At 39.2% G+C, this 20,406-nt stretch overlaps 4 protein-coding genes across 11 annotated transcripts; 3 read left to right on the forward strand and 1 right to left on the reverse strand.

Annotated features, from left to right (window-relative positions):
* The first annotated feature begins 2,507 nt into the window (after positions 1 to 2,507).
* On the forward strand, positions 2,508 to 6,191 carry LOC113751218. 3 transcript variants are annotated; one of them, XM_027295145.1, is made up of 5 exons: positions 2,508 to 2,641; positions 2,727 to 2,903; positions 3,682 to 3,823; positions 3,926 to 5,265; positions 5,739 to 6,191. In XM_027295145.1, the coding sequence occupies exons 1-5, from the start codon at positions 2,603 to 2,605 to the stop codon at positions 5,769 to 5,771; spliced, it is 1,731 nt and encodes a 576-aa protein (XP_027150946.1). In that variant the 5' UTR covers positions 2,508 to 2,602; the 3' UTR covers positions 5,772 to 6,191. The 3 variants fall into 3 exon arrangements, with proteins under 3 accessions (XP_027150946.1, XP_027150944.1, XP_027150945.1); XM_027295143.1 differs by having other exon boundaries at positions 3,682 to 5,265; XM_027295144.1 differs by having other exon boundaries at positions 2,748 to 2,903; positions 3,682 to 5,265.
* A 1,467-nt stretch (positions 6,192 to 7,658) lies between these two features.
* Positions 7,659 to 8,719, forward strand: LOC113754177. Its single transcript, XM_027298531.1, has one exon. The coding sequence runs from the start codon at positions 7,896 to 7,898 to the stop codon at positions 8,490 to 8,492; it is 597 nt and encodes a 198-aa protein (XP_027154332.1). The 5' UTR covers positions 7,659 to 7,895; the 3' UTR covers positions 8,493 to 8,719.
* Positions 8,720 to 13,588: 4,869 nt separating this feature from the next.
* On the forward strand, positions 13,589 to 18,235 carry LOC113751288 (type IV inositol polyphosphate 5-phosphatase 7-like). Of its 5 annotated transcripts, none has more exons than XM_027295238.1 (7): positions 13,589 to 13,778; positions 14,377 to 14,814; positions 14,898 to 15,017; positions 15,106 to 15,711; positions 15,946 to 16,209; positions 16,529 to 16,712; positions 16,831 to 16,933. In XM_027295238.1, the coding sequence occupies exons 2-7, from the start codon at positions 14,546 to 14,548 to the stop codon at positions 16,912 to 16,914; spliced, it is 1,527 nt and encodes a 508-aa protein (XP_027151039.1). In that variant the 5' UTR covers positions 13,589 to 13,778; positions 14,377 to 14,545; the 3' UTR covers positions 16,915 to 16,933. The 5 variants fall into 5 exon arrangements, with proteins under 5 accessions (XP_027151039.1, XP_027151040.1, XP_027151041.1 ...); XM_027295239.1 differs by lacking the exon at positions 13,589 to 13,778 and adding an exon at positions 18,168 to 18,235 and having other exon boundaries at positions 14,132 to 14,814; positions 16,831 to 16,940; XM_027295240.1 differs by lacking the exon at positions 13,589 to 13,778 and having other exon boundaries at positions 14,132 to 14,648; positions 14,736 to 14,814.
* LOC113751289 lies at positions 17,349 to 19,840 on the reverse strand. 2 transcript variants are annotated; one of them, XM_027295244.1, is made up of 9 exons: positions 19,757 to 19,840; positions 19,416 to 19,585; positions 19,250 to 19,312; positions 19,104 to 19,123; positions 18,973 to 19,017; positions 18,477 to 18,544; positions 18,113 to 18,231; positions 17,829 to 17,917; positions 17,349 to 17,488 (listed from the first exon to the last, which is right to left on the reverse strand). In XM_027295244.1, the coding sequence occupies exons 1-9, from the start codon at positions 19,827 to 19,829 to the stop codon at positions 17,359 to 17,361; spliced, it is 777 nt and encodes a 258-aa protein (XP_027151045.1). In that variant the 5' UTR covers positions 19,830 to 19,840; the 3' UTR covers positions 17,349 to 17,358. The 2 variants fall into 2 exon arrangements, with proteins under 2 accessions (XP_027151045.1, XP_027151044.1); XM_027295243.1 differs by having other exon boundaries at positions 18,973 to 19,020.
* Positions 19,841 to 20,406: the final 566 nt, after the last annotated feature.

Genomic DNA, 20,406 nt, shown 5'->3' on the forward strand with positions numbered 1-20,406 from the left:
AGCACCCTCGAGAGCTTGTGCGTGGGACTTCTTCACTTCGTCCCCCCTCTTCTGCTCTTCCTCGAGGGCTGATCTAAGACTATTCATCGTAGCCTCGGCCTCCTCACCCTTAGCTTCAGCCTCTTGAAGTTGCCTCTGAAGCTCCGACTTCTCGGATTCGGACACCGCCAGTTGTTTCTCCAACTTGGAGATCTGAGTCTGCAGCTTGCCGGTGTCCTGCTCCTCGACTAGAGCACAGTATCTGTGAGCCATCTCGGCCGCAAAAGCTGAGTTGGAAGCCGTGGTCACCATCAGACTTTGAACCAGCTCGGCCGGGCTCAGTTTCTTCATGAACTCCAAATCCCTTGGCAGAGTGGAGTGCATTACTAGCTCTTGAGCGACCCGAGGATTTTGGCACCTGTCGTTGACCGAAATCTTCCAGTTCGGACACCAATGATTGCCGGAGTGCGTCTTCTCCTCCCCGGGAAACACTGGGGGGCTATGGAAACGATTCCATAGCGAGGTCCCCGAGACTGGATTGACCGGGGCCTTCAACTGCTTGCCTCGGCCCTGAGGAGGTGGGAGTGCCGTGACGACTCCGAGAGGCACTCCCCCCGGCACGGACGAGGTGGACCCAGTAGCCGCGGTGGCCGAGCTGCTCTGGCCGACCTTGGTGGGAGTGCGTGTAGCCGCCGGGGGCTTGGCAGCCTGTCCTTGTGTTTTCTATCTCGGCAACAGACGTAAATTTGGCAAGTCCCAGGCAGAGGAAGAAAATGATGGGCCATGCGGTGAGAAAGACCCCCTATTTATAGGAGTCTAAGGGGAACCCGAAGAGGCAGCCAGAATACGGAAAGGCGGCAACTCTTCGAATTCAAGATACTGAGTACCTGCCCTTCTGTCTCTCTCTCTTCATTAATGCCCCGTCCTTTCGGCTGACACCCACTGCACGAAACGTCCCACTACTTCACGATGCGACGGTTACCAGTGACCACGTCCTATCAACTGACTCGCCCACGTGTCAAGTCCCCGCATCTTCCGGAGCAGTTTCGGAACCTCGACTCTTCATGACTTCAGCACTAGGAAGCCTCGGCACCTCCCTTGCTCGGAGCATCCGAGGCTTGGGGGGCTTATTGAGGATGCTCACCTCGGCCATCCCGAGTGGCCGAGGTGAACTCACCTCGTCCCTCATCAGAGCTCATCCGTGTCCCGGGCATCATCCCTGAGCTCGACCTCGGCCGTTTCCCTAGCCTACTGTGTAGCCGACCTCGGCACCCCCACCTCAGCTGCACGCTGATGATGTCAAACCATCTGACATCACCCAGGACCAGTGCTTTATCTGAAAAGCACTGGAGGCACTTAATGGCACCTGCACAATACTCCCCGTCATCATGCCCAGGCAGTTACAGTGTCAGAGTCAGACCTCCTGACACGGGACAGAGCCGTAATGACCAGAGGGTGGGTCCCACCAGCATAAGCCCTCCGCTTTGTCCTCTACTCTCCCTCTATAAATACCCCAGACACACTCCCAACAAGTAAGCATACACTGTTCATTCGCTCATACTCTAGCATATTTCTCGTTCTCATACTAACTTGATCGTCGGAGTGATCCCAGGGGAGAAGCCCCGCCATTCACTTCGGACAAGGAGGTTGACTTCGGACCCAGGAGTTCACCTCACCTCATCTCAGAGAGGACTGATTCAGGTCGGTTTAGCTACCAACCAAAAATCGCCTCTTCAACTTACTTTAGATGTTAAATGATCATATTTTTTTTAAGGGTATAATCATCTTAGTTATTTTTTTTAATAATCAAATTGTACTCCTAATCGCTTGTAGATCAAGTCTGCTTATGTATCTTGTATTAGATCAATTGTTCTGCTAAATTCTGTCAAGATAGTTTTTTTTTTCCTAATTAGCAAGATATGTATACTATATATCACACACTAACCTACGATTCGAACGCTAACGAATATCGAAGGGAGACCCAAGAATGGGGCTATGGAAGTAAACCCCACGGCCAATTCAGCTGGCGCACCACCACGCTGTCCTGAGGCCCCTAACCTGCATCCGGTGGCCAACTCACACAACGGAGTCGGCCGCCACAGTACCAGTCTTGGATTGGGGCCCGAAGTTCATGTGCTCCTGTCCAATTCACGAAGCCCGGGCCACAATGAGTATCACTGCTTCAGGCTTAAGGTCATTAGCCATTTAGCCGTCTGCCACGTCTCACCTCTGGTGAAATTTGTGATTTCAAATTTTAAAAATTTCGAAGTCATTGGTTCAACCGCGCTTTCTAACCCACTTTTCCGTTCTCCAAATATTTTTTTCCCCATTTTCTGGCGCCGGCCATCAATAATTTCCAAGACATATTTTTAGTATCAGAAGGCCAAAACGACAACATTCCATCTGCATCAGTGTCGTTTTCCTCTACCCGACTAATCCGGCATTGTAAAGTCACACAGGGGCAACCCAGTCCAATGACTTATTTCGGAACAGACGAGAGCGAGACTGTAAGTAAACACCCCAACAGGAGAGGAGGGTGAGTATTCCCAACCTTCAAAAAAAATAAAAGAAAAAAGACCAATAACCAACGGAAAAAAGAAAAAAGAGAAATTCTCAACGGCCGATGGCTGGGACTATTCCAATCGCCATGGAAGAAAATGAGGTAGCATAATTTCGCGTGATCAAATTTCTTTTTTCTGTCGCCGTTTTTTATCTGTGTTATGTTATGGATTACAAATTTAATGTAGAAAATGGTGGCGTTGAAGAAGGCTTACGCGGAGATGATACTGAATACGGCGAAGGAGGCAGCAGCTAGAGTAATGGCGGCGCAGCGGAAGGCTAAAATGTTTGAGCACGATCTGAATCGCACAAAAGAGGAGGCACTTCGGATGCTTCTTCGCTTCAAGCAGATGCTCGAAGACAAGGTTCCCTTTGTTTTCAAAAACTTCTTCATTCCAAATATTTGAATCCCAGTCCTATCATCAATTTTTTTCCCTTCTTTATTATTGTGGCATTTCGACTATTCCGAGCGCGTCGGAGTTTTGTTTCAAATGTTGTTGGTCGTTCATTTTTTCTTGTATAAAGATCAGTATTTGGTAATTTGTACAACTGGTTCTTTTTCTCCTTTTCTGAATCTCAATAGAAAGAGAGCGACTCATTGGCCTTTCCTCCAATATCATCGTGTGCTATTTAAACCGGAAAATTTGTTAAATTCTTACTATCGTGAGTTGTTGCCAGTTAAGAGAATAAAGGAAAATGTCCTCCTCACATCTCTTGTGTCCAGCTTGTTGCGCTATCATGGTAGTAGATAGCAAGGATTTTTGAAATTTATGGCATGCTATGCACCATCATATTTCCTGTTTTTAATTTTTTTTTCTTTTAGGATTGACTTTACTAACAGAAATAAAAAGAGGTTCGTTAAGCAGGAGGATCCTTTAATAACGTTATTAAGCAAATGATTTTTTTTTTTTTTTAAATAGCACACGTATTTTGTGCTGCTACTGCCATCAGGCTAGGCTAAACAGAGAAGTTAGCACCGAATTTTTGTGTTGACACCTATGGTGCTGCTCTACAACTGCTCTTTCTTCGTGTCAACTGTCTTTGAACAATAACCACTACTCCTTGCATCTGTGCCAAATTGGCTGCTATCGTTGTCTTTCTCTGTGGTAATCAGCTTGCATTCATTCTTTCTGTTTTTGGCAGAATGCAGAAGCAGAGGTTGCATCCTCGAATCAGCAAAGGAGGATTCAGGAGCTTGAGTTACAGCTTGATGAAGCGGAAGGGCTGATACTCGACCTTAGAGCAAAACTAGACAAGGTTCACGAACAGTTAGATAATGCAAAAAGTAAGCCCGTGCAATCTTTGAGACCAAATGAAATGGTTGACATGTCTAGTTGTCAAATATCCTTCTCAGAGTTTGAGTCCAAATCTGTAACTTCTGATGTAGAGGCTTCAAGTTGGGACCCAAGCACGAGTGTTCATCAATGTCCAAGTCCATTTATAGGAACTGCGTTATCAAGTTCTCAATTTGATAATGGCCTTGTGGACAATCCTGTTTTTGCCTATATTGTCTTAGAAAAAAAAGAGCCTGAATCGCACAGGAATACATGGACTCAGAAAATCCATGCAATTGAAAAGGGGTTGGTGGATGAGAAAATGAGCCAGGTAGAAGATTCACATTCTCTGGCTAAAAGCATATCAATCATTCAACGGAATGGAGGAAATCGTAGTTTGCCTTCCATAACTGAAAAATCTAGTGGAATTGAGAATATCATGAAAGAAGCTCCATTCCTCGAAGACAATGCTACAAAGGTTCAACCTGTGAATGTCCAAAAATTGCGCAGAAGGAGAACTCTATGTGGCAGAAGGAAAACCAATACTGTCAAAGCAGCTCCATGCCTCGAAGAAATTGGCACAAAGCATCGCCCTGTGAAGATCCAAAATTTGTGTCGAAGGAAAACTCTATATGGAAGAACCAAAGCCTCCAGATGCAGATACATTTCTAATCCGTGTGTGAAGCCCCAACGAATGTCTTCAGTGATTGCTCGGTGCAAAAGTTACGCAATTTCTGGCAAGGATGTGGATAAAAGTGAACGTACTTCCTCCAAAAATCAAAATATTACTGAAACTGAAAATGGTTCTGAATTGGAAGAAAAAGCACCACTTGGAAAATACCGACTTGTCCGCAGAAGTGTTAGAAAAAGGAAAGTCAAGTATTGGGATGATTTTGCTACCTCATGTAGACCAGTTAGAACTCATCCTTGTCAATTTGAAGAATGTTGTCAAAAGGATAAATGTGGTGCACAATCTGGTGAGTATCTTTTAGAAGTCAAACATGAAGGTGAGCTTGAAGATGCTAAGGGTAAAGCAGCCTTTGCAACTGTTAGTAGCACGAAAACTGGTGGAGCTTCTTGCTTTGATGGGGATGCGGAAAGTGAGACCAAGTTGATACATCAGCCAATGTTGGTGAAACATGCTGGGGTTGCTCCAGAAATGGAGTTGGAGAATGAGAACTCTGTTCCCTCTGAGAAGAGAAATGCCAAAGCATCTGAGTTGACCAAAAACTTCCTCAGTTCGCCTGACAGCAGCAACCCCCTTTTATACACATTCAGCAGGAAGCGCAAGAATGGGTCCTTGGTCAACCATGCAGAGGGCTGCAGCTTAAGGGAAAGCTCTATGAAGAGAAGGTCCAGAGAGCAAAAAGATATTGAGCTTGTGGCAGATAGTAGTACTTTAGAAAATGAACCAACCAGTGACAGCAGAGGACTGGTGAAGGTTGCTCGTCAGGTTGGATTTAATTTCGTTGATGTGGTTTTTAAGTTATAGCTGGAATCGTATACAAGGATACCTGAACCAAACATGCGGAATTTTGTATGAATAAATAAGTAATGAGCATTTTGAATAAATCTAAGAAAAAGGAAAGAGCTATCAATAATAGTTGCAACGTATTAGTTTTAGGATTAACAGATCTAGTTCTGCATTGTTGCTTGAGAAGTGCTATAAAGTGATTTTTTTTTTTCCCTACAAGGGGAGGGGTGAGATTTAAGAAGTAAGGAGGGAAAAGAGAATTTGAACCCAAAATGTTTAATTCCCGAGGCTTCAACCTTAGCCACTAGACTAAGGCCTTTTAGGCACTAGAATGTGATATCTTTGTAAGGAGGAAGCAAATAATTTAAATCATTAGCTGCTCTTAAATTGCCAAATTTTCCTTCTGGATGTTCATGAATTCTTAGTAATTTTGTTTTTCTCTACTTATGCAGCTTATTTCTTTATCTGGAAAGATGTGGTGGTAGTAGGGTTTGCTGTCATGGAGTGCAGGTGCAGCAGGTTGAGTAAGAAAATTGATGCGACACTTAACTGAAACCAAGCAAGAGGTCTCAAGATGCTTTGATACTACTAATACAAGGGCTGCATTGGAGTGGCAAAGAGCATGAGAAATGAGAACCGTTGTCTGTTTCCCTCTTTGCGATATTATAGCAAGTTGCTGCCATTAATTTAAACCTAGCTTTGGCTTCTTTTCCGCTGTAGTGCATAAGAGAGTACCGCTTGTTACTTATTGGGATCTACAGCTCAGTGGTTTTGAGGTTTATTATAAGGCATCATGTTTTCTCACTAGAATGAGTCCGGCCTGCAGTAGCCATTCGAACAGTGTATAATTCTTCAAACAGGCTGAACGGCTACTTTATTGACCGCCTTGCTGCTTTAGTCATGAATATTCGTTTTGATGGTCAAGAGTGAGGAAGAGATGGCTGAGGTGTGCATGCACGAAAAGCGAACAATACTTGGATGTGTGCACCTTTTATTTTCCAATGCCTAGCTGCATTTCACGTATTGCTAACTAATCCTGCTTCTTAATCCTCTGGCGCCAGTCATACCAAATTTCATAATGCTGTCTTAATTAGTTTAACTGAATTTCCAGCAATGCAGCGAAATTGGCGAAGTGTTCGTGATATGCACTGTCAGGCAGGTGAAATAATTCTGGCCTGAATGGATATTCCAGTAAGTTCCCACTTTCTAAAGTGTGGAATTGGAATTGCAAGCTCTGCTGAATTTTTAAGTGTAGATGCAGATTTATTACTGTCGCACTTTTGACTATTGGTGATGAGGGCATCAAACATGCTTTGTTCCCTTTGATTCTCTGTTCTTATCTTTTCTTCCAGGGGGAACGGGCCTGCCGGGGTAGAAATGTATTATGGTTTCTTTCGATTGGGCTTGTAGGACGCCAGGCCATTCACATTCACTATAACGTTTTATCCAGGCCCAAACTATAAAATACATTAGTACAAGCTATTAGTAGCGGTTTTGTTGGTGGCTACTGCCTACTTGAAGATGGTTCAGAAGAAAATGATGGGGGGGAAAGCGTAATTAATCAATTAATCGTGTCAGAGACGTGGGGAGTCGATTTTATGACTCTCAAAAACAATCAAACAAGGCGTGGTTCCGACCCGTGAAATGCCCCACCCGCAAAATATCTCATCAGTCATGCATGAGTCATGACCCGGCAAAGAACGGATCTGCCCAAGTTTCGACATCACGAGCTCCATCATCCCGTCAGCCTTTCAAATTGCGGCAAACTCCGAATATGGCAGTCCCGGTCTTTATAGCATTTCGGTTTCACACACTACTGCTTTCTTTCCCATCTTGTCATCCCTGGCTTTTTGTCATGTCCTGATTTCAGCTTTATGAAGGAATCTATTCTCGGGTACAAACTCGATGGTCGCTCTCGTTGAATGGCGTATAAATTTCAGTTTGAACACTGGTACTAGTATTTCATTTTTGTAGTGAGCAAGACTCTCCGTAAAATCTTCTTATTTGACTATTCAATAAACGGAATATTTTGCTATATAGGTGGATTTAGCCCATAATATCCCAGTGCCAAGGGCAGATGCACGCCTTTCCGGCTATTCTCCCATAAGAGATTAAGGAGGGAAAAAAAAAAACTGAGAAATTAACAAGTATTTTAAAGCTGCAGGCTTTTTCAACCCAAGTTTTTTTTTTTTTTTTTAAAAAACAAAGGACAAAAATCCCAAGTCCTATGTTGGACGGAGCATCATGGAGGGGAAAAAAAAGAACAAGAGCGAGGCCTAAGTTGGAGCAATGATAAGGTCGAGGAGTGATGCTTTTTGAGTGCAGAGTGCAGAGAGAATGTTTTCTTGTCTGAGGGCAAACACAATCAGTAGTCACGTCTCTGATCATTGCAAAGGCTGGCGAGTCATTCTGCCTCCACTAACTTGCTACATAGTCGACCGGTGCTCATCAAGATAATAACCAAACATCAATCACGGGCCTCGACTCTTTTCTGATCATCATATAAGAAGGCTTCATTTTGTTGAGCATTTTGACCAAACCCATAACACTTGTTCGTTGGTCCCCAAACATAGAGGTTTTTATCCCTTTCTTTCAACGAGGATTTGAAGATGGAGGGAAGGAAGAAACAAGCCCAACTACATGCAATGTGGTTCGCTGCTGGAACAGCTGCCATCATGGCATGCTTAGAACGCGCTGTTTTAGTATCAGTTGTGGAGCAATGGCGGGTTGTGGCCTTCCTTGCGCTCAACCTCTTGCTCTTGGCGATTCTGTTTACTTCCCCATCTCCTCTGGCTTCATCCAACGAGCCCACGAGCCAGGAATTCAATGAAAATATGGATTCGAAGGTGGAATTAAGGAGCAACGAGAGGAAAGAAAGTGCAAGCAGAGGACCAATGCTGTCTGCGGCGGATGACCATCATGATCACGATGATGGGAGCGGCAACCACTTGAGATTACTGAAATGCAGAATCAGAAGGGAAAAGGGACGCGTGGTTGAAAAGCAAAATTTGAAAGATACTATGGATCAAGCTCATGATGAGCTCTCCCAGGAGGAGTTGAATGAGAGAGTGGAGGCGTTTATTACAATGTTTAGGCAGCATTTGGTATCTGATGCAAAGGGGAAAAGCTGCAGGGTCCACTCTTCATCCATTAAACGCAAAGCCATGTACAACAACTATTCTGGAAGCACCGGAAGGGGATTCTGAAGATTTTAGTAATTGTTTTGCTACGGATGATAGATGAATTAAAAGAAGTTGGTTTTGGTTCTCATCAGATTTAGAGCATCTTCTTGCCAGCCAACTGCCAACCATAGTCATTGGGAGACTTGTACCGATGGCCAAATCTTAGTCCGAAAATTAAGCTGGTCCTCCTCACATTGTTTAGTTCACTTCACAATTTCTTGTCATTCAGAAACTTACGGAACAATTATTTATTTTTAGCAGTGTTTCTCCAAATGAGGAAGCTTTTGAGTTGAACATAGTATTCTCAGACAAGACGATCTGCAGCGCGAACTATAAGCTATATCAACAACTTGAACTAAATAATCTAGCAAAATTTAACAAATTCGCCGGATGTAGATGAAAAGGACGCACGTACTAGTAAAAATCTATGACATTAAAGAAGTGGGACAAGTCACTCTAATACAATTCTATCCATATCTATTCTGGTTTTAGATTGAATCGGCAAACTTCAAGATTAACCGTAGACCTATGAAATATATTTCGACCATTATTTGATATCCATGCACAAATTAGGTTTAACGATCGACCATTATCTGATATCATTATTTCATGTTCTAGTTTAAACCGGAAGAGATTTTAGTACCTAGGAAGTGCTAAAAATCCTGCACAGCCGAACCCACATTTTCACCTCTTGATTTGGAGAGGGTAAGAGGAGTGATCATGGAGTGGAAAGAAACAAAAGGGTGCAAGAAAGAATCACAAGTTGGTGGTTAGGTTAGGATGATGTTGAAAGGTTAGTGCAGATACTAAATACTCGTTGGAATGTCGCAACCCATGAAATTGAAAGCTGTAGCTTTAATTACGTCTCACCAGTTGCTTCTCATAACCTCCGATCATTTATTACGGAAGAACTTTCAGCAGCTCTGGGGTTAGTTTTCATGGACCACCGAGTGTGTTTGTAGACCCATCTTTTGAGTCCGACTGGACCTGAATTTTTTAAGTGAAAGTTGACAATTTTATTTTTATGAGCATCTGACATGAGATGAGAGACGAGCGGCTGATAAGGGATGAATGGTTTGCTTGGAAACTCTAATAGTAAAAAAAAAAAGTAAAATGCACTGGATGATTTTGACCCCATCAACTTGAGATTAACTCAAATGATTGCAGAAATTCGTCGTTGACAAATCACAACTGGCCGATGCCCTTTTATCTCACGTCATGGTTATACTATACATAACCATACTAGTCTATGTGCGTGCAGAACCAATTTTTTCATTTTTTGTTTTGGCACGAAGTTGATGGCAATTATTGCTTCATTGAAAGTTTTGTTAGGCTTATAAAGGGATATGTGTGTCTGGGCGTGTTTATTGTACTGTGATTTTTTTTTTTTTTTTTTGTCGACAAAGGGGTGTCCGGGTCAATCCTTACGGGGCCGACTAATCCCCTGCGGCTCGGATCCGGCGCCTCAACCCGACCCGAACACGTTAAGTGCACGGAGGAATCCAGCGGCGCGGAGACTCGAACTTGAGACCTTAAGGGTCACCGGTGAGAGGCGTTACCGCTGGACCATTCACGCGAGGGCTATTGTACTGTGATAGTCATGTAGAAATAGGAAGTTTAATCCATGGTAAGATTCTAAAACTTTCACGTACTTATTATATTAATTGGTATTAAATTATAGAAATTACATAGATGAGTGATATTCCATATATAACTAGGAAGATGTGTTGTTATTATTATCCAAACTTTTAAATTTTTCAAAATTTTATTACATATTTTATAAGGTTACGTGAAAAATTTTTCATAGTATTTTAAAATATATAAATACAAAATTTTTTAAAATTAGACATATAATCATGTATTATACAAGTATATTACGAGTACTTATTAACTAAAATACAAAATTTTAATCATTAATAAAACATCTTATCGTTATTTCAAATAAATTTCCTCGTATTGGTTTGGTATAAGTGTTTTAAGTAAAATAGTACATTTGTACCATAAATTAGTAAGTTTTGGTCATTAATCAAATTTACGATGTTATAAGTAAGAATTACTATTTATTTATAAAATTTACTATTATTTGAACTAAACTTACTTCTAAAAAGTATGTTTGGGATACAAAGTAGTAATTTATTTCTTTAAAAAGTAAGTTTAATATTTATTCCAAATTAGCTTTTGAGGTATAAAAGGTACTTATTTATTATGATTAACTTACTATTTTAGATGGGAAACTAACTTCCTTATTTTTAGGTGGATAGATCCAACAAGTAATCAAATGATCACTAAAAATGTAACAACCTGTTGTATCGGATAAAAATTATTTCGTTACCATAACTATCATTACTAAAACACTAGTGTGAATATCCGTACTACACATGGTGCTGACATTATTGAAAAAATGAAAATAAAAGGGTGAATTAAAAAAGGTTAAAAAATTGTACCAACACAATTAAAATATAATATCTGTCTAACAATAGTTTGAAATATGATAGAATGTGTATATTATTCAAAAATTACCTTTTTCGGAAGATAGATCCTGAAAAAATAATAAAAATTTATATTGGAAAATGAATGATATATAAATAAAAATGAATGTAATTAAATCTTGTTAAAATAAAATACTTATAAATATTATGCATTCGATTTGATAATTTTGCATGAAGGTGCGAACACTCTTCAGACCAATCAACTTTTAGTACGAAAGTCAAAATTGGTGATTTAATTAATTCTGTTGAATTTTGTGAAAAGCGTACTACAAATGAAAATGCACGATCTTTGCATGAATTAATTTGTTGGTTGAACGACCTATCACCATTGTCCTAAGAATTAAGTACATACGAAATTCAAATTAGTGTTTTTTTTTACATAGTTTATAAATAGCATTATAAAAAATAAACATATATCAAGAAATTCTACCTTCCTTTGTAATTCTCTGAGATAAGAAGCATCACAACCAAATACGAATCGTGTATATCTGTCCTGTAGATGCATGTTACCACTGGAATCTTTGATTTATATGTTAATATTGTACCTGTTTGGCAAATAAAATATTATATACAATACCGAAAAATTTGTTGAAATTAAATGTACATGAAATTAATTACCTAATAACAGTGTCGATCACGTCATTACAATTCATACATACTGTTTTTGAAAAATGACCTTCACATAGTTGTCCACAATTTTTGCATAACTCATAGAATATGTTTTTTATGTTAATGCTCTGAATGTAAGCAAATATTCGAAAATATTTAACCTAATAAGAATGAAATAAGGTATGGATTATGATTATAAACTTAAAAAAATTGTGCAGTAATTAAATTAAATAAAGTAAGTTTACCGTATGCATGATTGTATATTCGGATATCCATATTCTCTTTGAATTTGCTATCAACAATGCTTGTGATGTTGTAAAATTGTTTGATTTCAACCACATAACTAACTTTCGAGCACATGTATCATTTTCAAATCTATAAATTTTTGAAATACATGTTAATAAGAGTATGAAATAACATTAAAAGTTTGATGTAGTGTTACTGATGGAATTCACCAACTGCGCAGGTATCGAGCAAAATCTAAATTGTGATTGATATACAATTTGCTAGATCCAATTGTACAAAGTGATGGTCTTGCATAGTATGGTTATATTCGCTAAAAAATTATTCAAATTATATAGAGTATAAGTAAAATCATTTGATTTACCTCTGAAATTTCGTACGCAAATACCACATGTTAGTAAAATATTATTTTTTGTAGCAGACTGATATTATAGAATTTGTAGTATATTCAATAACTTGATACTCAAATCACCGATGAGACAAAGTTTGCCTAAATAAACTTTATAGTGTCCTAACTCCTTGCAAAAAAAAAAAAGCGCTAAATAGTTCTAATTGGCATTCCAAGTTACAGCAACGTGCCAGTGGCATTTAGACCTAATTTTTTTTTTGTCAAAATCTAGTTCTAATTGGTTCTACTGTTTCTTGACCATGTTGTATGCTTTCGAATTAAAATTGTATTAAAATAACATGTGAATGCGCATTTGTTTTTAATTAAGAAATAAAAATGATTTAAAGTATAAATAACAAATTATAAACGGTTTATGAAGTAGATTATGAGAATATTTTAAATTTTAAATTTGACTGGTGATAGGGTTGGTTATAACCCACTACTTTTTATGTATTAAAATAAATACAAAAATCTATAACCCACTACTTGTTCCCTTCGTGAGATTTTTTTTATGATTAAATATAGTAAACTCCTTAACTTTACATTTAACTGTACTTTACCCCCTCAAATTTACATTTAGTTGCACATTTGTGATTTTTTTGAATCGTGATTGTAATTTGCAAAGCTCATTTGTAGGGGTGGTTATAGGGTTACTATGGTGACAAATATTTCTTAATTATAAAAATGTAACATTGTATTAAAATAGCATACGAATGAGCATTTGTCTTTAATTAAGGAGTAAAAAGGATTTAAAGTATAAATAACAAACTATAAACCGTTTATGAAGTAGATAGTGGGAATGTTTTAAATTTTAAATTTGATTGGTGATATGGTTGGTTATAACCCACAACATTTTATGTATTAAAATAAATACAAAATTCTAGAAAAAAGATGAGAAGTTTGGAAGTCATCGAGAGAATCTCTGCTAAAAACCTCTTCTGCAATACATATAGATATAGATTGTCCATTAGAATGTTGTATTTGACAAAACAAATAATGACAGGTGTTTTTTTTGTCAACACAAAACCCCGTTCAGGCTGTATGGAAATTGACAGATCATTCGTAGAAGTGGACGGATATGGTGGAGACGGTTCTACAGGGTTCCACGTGGAAATCAAGGACCTTTAACAGATATTTGAAACTGTTAAATGCTAGTTTGCGGTTGTTTTCAAACTCAACAGCTAAAATAATACAAACAGGAAAAGCCCAGAAAGTCAGTCTTCGCTGGCTATCAGACGGGTTTGGGAACTGTTGTATGAAAGATTCTGATTGATGGTATCCGCCACCCATCTCACTCCAGGGCCTCTTCCAAACAAAATACTACTCCATATAGCATAGCATAAACAAGAAGCAAATGAAATCTTATGTTTTGTTTGATTTTCTCGGGGATGGATGCGATTGATCCTCCCGTTCCAATCGGATAGATGGTTCGTGCAAGCAAGCCAAAGAAATTCTCTCTCTCTTTCCCGTGAATGTGAATTTTAATACTATCAAGAAAGCTGTGTTTCCTTTCCTGAATCAATTCACGAGTGACTCCTGAGTCATATTGCAGCATCAAGCATACATTGCTGCCGGCCATTGGTAAGTGCTCAAAAATCAAACCATTGGATTTATGTTATGCGCTGAAGAATTATAACACAGACTAACAATCACCCAACACATGAGAGACTATTTCCATATCTAAATGCCTGCTTTACGATATCTTCTCTCACATGCGTCTACGTTTTCGAATTAATTATCCCCTAAAATGTCATTAGTGTGTACATAATAGAGACGTATCAACCAATTTTCTGAACTTTTTTTTTTTTTTGTTGCTGTAAATGGAGGGCGGTCTGTTAGAGACAAGCAATGTTATCTGAGCAGAAGAAAATTACAGTTAAGAGGATAAAAAGGCCATTCAATAATGATGGAAAAGTTGATTACACCGAAGTCTTTCCAGATTTGGCACCACAAACAACACCAACACTTAGCTTCCACATGGCTTCACGCTCAAATTAGTTGCTAGTGAATTACACCATGAAATACAAGAGAGGTTTAACTAGAAATGCAACTCAACTAACTTTGACCTTTTAAGATCTCTCTCTCTCTCGTGATTATCGCTTGATCTGAACTCTGAACCATCTTCTTGTAGCTGTCTCTTTCACTGTAACTATTATACTACTAGTATTTTTCTGTGCAGGCGATCACTACAATATTTGCTCGCAGAAGAATCAACGTCCGACATGTTTGTCACTAAGCCATAATACCGCGGTTTTACGGCTTCAACTCAGAAACTTACAAAAGATTGCGAGGAGAAGAAATACTTGCTGTCACCATCCTAGGGTGTACCAAGTTCTGTTTCCTGAGTAATGGCAAACAAGAAGCATAGCCGGAGAAGGGAAAGGTTTCGCTGGTGGTTTTCGAGGAAGAAAAAGAAAGCTGATCCATTTGATTCAGGTGCAGGAATCACAGGTTCTACAACAATAACCTCCCCATTCCTGTTCAGTGAAGTATTTATATTACCTTCTTCCCGTGTTGATTACTCACTGGTTTCTATAGAAGATGCGGTTGAAGAAGATGCTGGCTTCTGTGGCTGGTCGATGGAGATGGACCCACGCATTTCAACCCATGAATTAAGGTGAGGTTTCTCTCAACACTTGAAAAAGGAACTACGTAAGTCTCTTTTATGGAGTTGACGATGGTTCAGTATGCTTTATACAGAGTCTTCGTCGGCACTTGGAATGTTGCGGGAAGATCTCCCGTACGCAGTCTAGCAGCGGATTTGGACGAATGGCTGAACCTTAAAGACATTGATCACACGGCAGACGTTTATGTTCTTGGGTACGTGAAAGGTTAATGTCAAAAGTGTTGTTGATACAGGTACACGTCTCTTCTCTCATTTTATGGACGCAGCTTTTGTCTTCCGCAGATTCCAGGAAATTGTTCCCTTGAATCCACAAAGCATCATAGCTGGAGAAAACGCAACGGAAGCGACAAACTGGAACATGCTCATTGGAAAAACTCTGAATGACAAATATGGATGCCCTTGGCTAACACCTATGCTAAACCCGATTAACAGCGATGATTATTACTATTCGGGAATCCCAGAAACTGAAAGACGATATATTTCCAGAAGCCAAATTACTACGCAATTAAGAAGTCAAACTAGAAGCCAGACAGGGCAGTCATATAGGTACAGTAGGTACAAATTAATAGCCAGCAAGAAGATGGTTGGAGTATTTATTAGTGTTTGGATAAGAAGAGAGTTGCTGAAGGCATATAGCATATCGGATGTGAGAGTTTGTTCAGTGGCCTGTGGCATCATGGGTTATTTGGGGAACAAAGGATCTGTTTCCGTCAGTATGTCAATCGGAGGAACTAGTTTTTGTTTCATTGCTGCTCACTTGGCTTCTGGGGAAAAGAAAGGTGACGAAGGGAAGAGAAATTACCAAGTCTCAGAAATTTTCCGGCGCACATCTTTTCCACGGCTCCCTCGTGATGGCAATCTTGAGCCTCCGACCATCTTGGGACATGAGTAAGTTGTCTTTCCAACAAAAAAAAAAAAAAAACAAATGGACCAATTGAAGAAAACATTCAATTCTTACTGGAAAAATAGTTTAACATGCTTAGGTATAAGACACTTTCAATCCGAGAAAAAACTCTGTTCATTGCAGGAAGAGAGCAACCTTGTGATATGGATAGTAAAATGGAATTAAACAATTAAAAAGGAAAGAATGAACAAATGCACACATTTTATGTTGTAGAACAGCCGGGTATTCTTGTTTGGGGATCTCAACTATAGGCTCTATCTGGAAGACAATTTAGCCAGAGAGTTGATAAGGAAGCAAGATTGGAAAGCATTGCAGGAGTTTGATCAGTTGCAGAAGGAACTTGAAGATGGCGGAGTATTCCAAGGATGGAAAGAGGGAAGCTTAGAATTTCCACCTACCTATAAGTACTCTTCCACTAACAGTAATCGTTATTCAGGTGGACTTCCAAGCAGAGCACGGGAGAAGCAACGAACCCCAGCATGGTATGTAACGAAGGATTGTGTTTCTAATGCCTTCTCTAACCCTAATCATTCCATGCCATCAACACTGACAACGTATTCTAGCAAACTAGCAATTTCGTGTTTGTGTCTGCACATCATATTGCACCAATCATGTCCTCAACCACAGGAAAATCAATAATTTTCATTCTTTTATATGTAGGCACAAGAATGCATGTGGAGCGTCTTAATTAATTCTTCTTTTAGAGAAGCTGTAGGGAAGCACTCTTTCAATTAGTAGTGTTTCATCTTTACATCTCACTAAAAATGATGGTGAAGCTATGACACAACTTTGCAATGGCAGGTGTGACAGAATTTTATGGTACGGTAAAGGGGTCAAACAGATCTCCTATTTCCGTAGCGAAAGCAAGTTCTCTGATCACCGGCCTGTCTCTGCTCTATTCTCCGCGCAGATAGAGGCTGATAAGCGTGCCAATTGCAGGCTTGTTGTGCCAGCACTTGTACCTAGTGGAACTCCATGCAGCATCGTGAGTACTACTATGATCTTGCTAACAACATTAAGAATCCATGTGTGCACAAGAAGAATAAGTACATATAAGAGACTCAAACTCAAATTCCGGTATAATGTGACTTTTACTATGGCAGGCGGAGCAAGCAAACGGAGAAGCTACAACAACATTGACATCCTTGATTAAAACGGATGCAGATGCATGCCCAACTAATAGATAACCCGAACAATACTTTGCTTCAGCGGGGTAAATCCACTCTCAATTAAACAAAAAAAAAAGGACAAAAACATTATTCCTCAGTTACCTTGTAAAACAAGTGTAAATACTGTTCTTGATGCTGTGTATGGAAACAGAAAAGACGGATTGAAGAACAGTCACATGCTTCAAAGTTAAAAATATATTGACATTCCATTTCTTTTTTGGTCTTCAACCAACATATTAGAGAAAAGAAACTATCAGAATGCATGAGTGTCTAAATTGCAGAGGATCAATTTTGCAGTTCCCTACAAGAACACACAGCTTAAGATCATCAAAGCAGTTGCAGCCCTGTAGATGAGTAAAATGTTTTTAAGACTCTAGAATCCTGACTCCTTATTTGCAAAATCCACATTCCTTTTTCATTTGACAAAATAAAGTTCCTGGATGTGAAACTGATTTCAAGATTTTAAGTTCTGATTGTCTGGAGAAGCACATCCAAAGCCTCTGAATTGTCCCGTTGACAACTGGGACATTGAAACCTCCTCTGCAACTCATCTCTAAACGAAGCACATTTCTCTTCCAATTCAGATGTCTGCTTGTTTCAAGTCAAAGGCGCATTAATTACAGACAAGCTAGAGATATATATCTGGACAGCAAGAAAAGTTTATCACCAACAAGCTCAAACACAAGTCTGCTTGAACTACTTCCTTGTCAAAAAATAGGTTTTGTATGAGACTGCTGTGGAACTAAGCATTCCACAATCCATTAAATGCTTTCTGATCAATGTTAGTGTTACCATTAACCTTAACCAAATTATGGACGCTGAACAAACCCAACAACATTCCTTGTGTGTTTGGCTTATTAAATACTTGTAAGTGTTCATTCACTGCCACTCAAAAAGTATCACATGTTCATAGTATACCATTAAAAGGATATCTAGTCAACTCCCTCAACTCTGTATCCTCTTTCATAATACTCTCCATCAGTGAGGCTTTCCTTTCGAGACCACTTAAATCCTGCTGAACCTGCAAAAGTACCAGAAGCTCAAATATCATGAACGACATTTAGACAAAAACTAGTTACACGCATTCAAAAGAGCCAGATAAGGGCTCAACAGAAGACAAGTGTTAGGCAGCTGTTTTTCACTGGATCATTGTTTAAACAAGATGGAATTAACAATTCCAATTCTTTCTTGCTTTTATGTGAAGAATTGAACTCACTAGTTTATGGACACTCTGTTCAGTTTCGTAAGCTCGTTTCTCCAATTTGATGCAGGAGACTGTTTGATCAAGTTCACTTTGGACAATTTCAACCTCAGCAGCGGTTTTAGAGACTCCTTCTGAAAAGGTTTATGATATGCTTAAGATTTCTTCTTATGCTACAGATGCAACAGTTCAATGAAGCTGTATAACTTTACAATAATTACTAGTTAATCAAAATGTTTATGGGTGCGCAAGTGTATGTGCTCATAAATGTCAGAGAGAGAGAGAGAGAGTGGAACACTATAGCACGAATCTAACTTCCCTCTCAGCTGAACCTTCCACAACAAAAATGAAGTTACAGTATTCTATGCTCAAAACAGACCTTTGCTTGATGTTGTTCCACAAGAATCCTCCTTATTTGGATCAGAGACGACAGACTCATGGAACTTTCTGCATCCAAGATGACAGAAACTGTCAAAAATTTTATCCAACTAGCATAACTTAAGTAATCAGAATATATAAGGACTGAGACTAAGTAGAGCAGGGAGAACAATGACAAAACAGTCATTGAACTAATTTTGCTTGGCCCACTCATACATGACATGCAAGCATCTTGAACTCTACAATATGCTATTTGATGGATTCTGAAGATTATGAATTCAGCTCGAGTAGCAGAATCACCAGCTTTTCAGTAAGTAAATAGCCACATAAACAGAGTCTTCCTATATATGTTAGTGCAAAGTTCTATGTGAGATGCCATGCATCATAACAAGCATAATCGGAAAAATTACCTTATACGCGCATTATTGAAACAATCATATCAGCACAGGTATTGAAAAGGTGAACACATGTTGGTTACTTCTGAGCGGAGAAATTACCTTATACGCGCATTAAGCTCCAGCATTTTATCAATAAAATCGTCTCTGCTGAGGCAACGGCATGATAATAAGAGGATAACAGAAAGAATAATAAAAGTGAAATAGGAGACGTAGAAAAGAGTAATGTGTACCTTTCGGCATCTCCTTGGTTCTTTGCAGATTGTTCAGCCAACATGCACATTTACACAGAGATCAAACGTAAAACATTATCCAAAATCTGTACCATTATTCACAAGCATGGAAATATTCAAAGTACGGCCCAAGGCCTAGTCCATACCCTCAGAGCCTCTAACTCAGATCCAAGCGCAGATATCTCATCTTGAACAGAATTAATCCTCGCCTAGAAGCAATATTTAACAAACTTTTGAAGTGCTCAACAAATCGGGAAAATGAAGTAGTATAATTTAGCATAATCAAGGTCCATTGAAGGAAAAAAAATCGACCTCTAGGGTTTGAATGGAGGCCTTGTTCATAGCTAATTCGACTTCGTAGCCTTTGAGCTCTTGCTCCGATGATTCCTTGCCAAGCTTGGCATCTTCGAGCTCTACATTCGCTTTAATAAGCTCGGATCGAAGTTCTTCAATGCGCTTCTTAAGATTCACGATTTCGTGCTCTACGCGATACAAATCATGAGAATACTGAAAGACGTATTCAGCTTTAACTGAGCAGTTCAAGTCCTTCGCTTATTTTACCCAGAAAGTAAGAGGTTATTGAACCTATAGAATTATGAAATGTTTTGTAAAGAAAAGAGCTATCAACTTAACATTACCATACAAAAGCTCACCTCCATGAGAATTTTCGGAAGCGAAGTCGCGAATGAGAGACAGGAGTTGCTTCTCTGAGTCCATTCCCGCCATCGGTTTGGGAAAGTTTCTCTGTTTATTTCAAATCGCAAAAGCGGCTGCTACAGTCCCCCCGCCTTTTTTATAGTAGTATTTAATATTTGTGGGCCGAGATGCGGAAGGGCATCCGAAGGTAAAGAATTACAAGACAGGTTTTCAACTGAGGCCCATAATGAACTTGCCCAAGAAATCTGGGCCTAGGGCTAGTCCATCCTGTTCAGATTTCTTTTTATGTTTCCTGTTTTACTTTTTTTAATTTTTTTTCAAGTTTCATCCATATTGCGGCCCTTTTATTGTCTGATTATTTTACCAGATTTTAGATTCTGATTTCGAATAATAAAATCTTTCGATGGTTGTGGTTTGCTTTTGCATTTATATCTTAGATTTTTTAATTGTCAAAAAAATATTAAAATCTATGTAGTACTTTACCCAAAGAATAATCATTTTAGCTTATCCTGTTTTTTTTTTAAAAAAAACATAATCAGCTTTTACCCAAAGATTTCGTGAATGAACCAGCGACGCAGTTTGCTTAGAAAAGAATAACAAACGAAAAAAAAAAAAGAAGAAGAAGAAGAAGAGAGAGAGAGAGGCC

This window comes from Coffea eugenioides, chromosome 11 (assembly GCF_003713205.1).
Source record: "Coffea eugenioides isolate CCC68of chromosome 11, Ceug_1.0, whole genome shotgun sequence".
Classification (NCBI taxonomy): domain Eukaryota; kingdom Viridiplantae; phylum Streptophyta; class Magnoliopsida; order Gentianales; family Rubiaceae; genus Coffea; species Coffea eugenioides.

What these genes read in the sequence shown, in the direction of transcription:
- LOC113751218 (XM_027295143.1), top strand. Translation starts at nt 2,603, where the DNA reads ATGGCTGGGACTATTCCAATCGCCATGGAAGAAAATGAG. An exon ending in TCGCCATGGAAGAAAATGAG is followed by an intron (nt 2,642 to 2,726) that starts GTAGCATAATTT and finishes AATTTAATGTAG; the next exon opens with AAAATGGTGGCGTTGAAGAA. An exon ending in AGCAGATGCTCGAAGACAAG is followed by an intron (nt 2,904 to 3,681) that starts GTTCCCTTTGTT and finishes TGTTTTTGGCAG; the next exon opens with AATGCAGAAGCAGAGGTTGC.
- LOC113754177 (XM_027298531.1), top strand. Translation starts at nt 7,896, where the DNA reads ATGGAGGGAAGGAAGAAACAAGCCCAACTACATGCAATGTGGTTCGCT.
- LOC113751288 (XM_027295238.1), top strand. Translation starts at nt 14,546, where the DNA reads ATGGCAAACAAGAAGCATAGCCGGAGAAGGGAAAGGTTTCGCTGGTGG. An exon ending in ATTTCAACCCATGAATTAAG is followed by an intron (nt 14,815 to 14,897) that starts GTGAGGTTTCTC and finishes TGCTTTATACAG; the next exon opens with AGTCTTCGTCGGCACTTGGA. An exon ending in GCAGACGTTTATGTTCTTGG is followed by an intron (nt 15,018 to 15,105) that starts GTACGTGAAAGG and finishes TGTCTTCCGCAG; the next exon opens with ATTCCAGGAAATTGTTCCCT.
- LOC113751289 (XM_027295243.1), bottom strand. Translation starts at nt 19,829, where the DNA reads ATGGCGGGAATGGACTCAGAGAAGCAACTCCTGTCTCTCATTCGCGAC. An exon ending in TTCCGAAAATTCTCATGGAG is followed by an intron (nt 19,586 to 19,756) that starts GTGAGCTTTTGT and finishes TGTATCGCGTAG; the next exon opens with AGCACGAAATCGTGAATCTT. An exon ending in CCTCCATTCAAACCCTAGAG is followed by an intron (nt 19,313 to 19,415) that starts GTCGATTTTTTT and finishes TATTGCTTCTAG; the next exon opens with GCGAGGATTAATTCTGTTCA.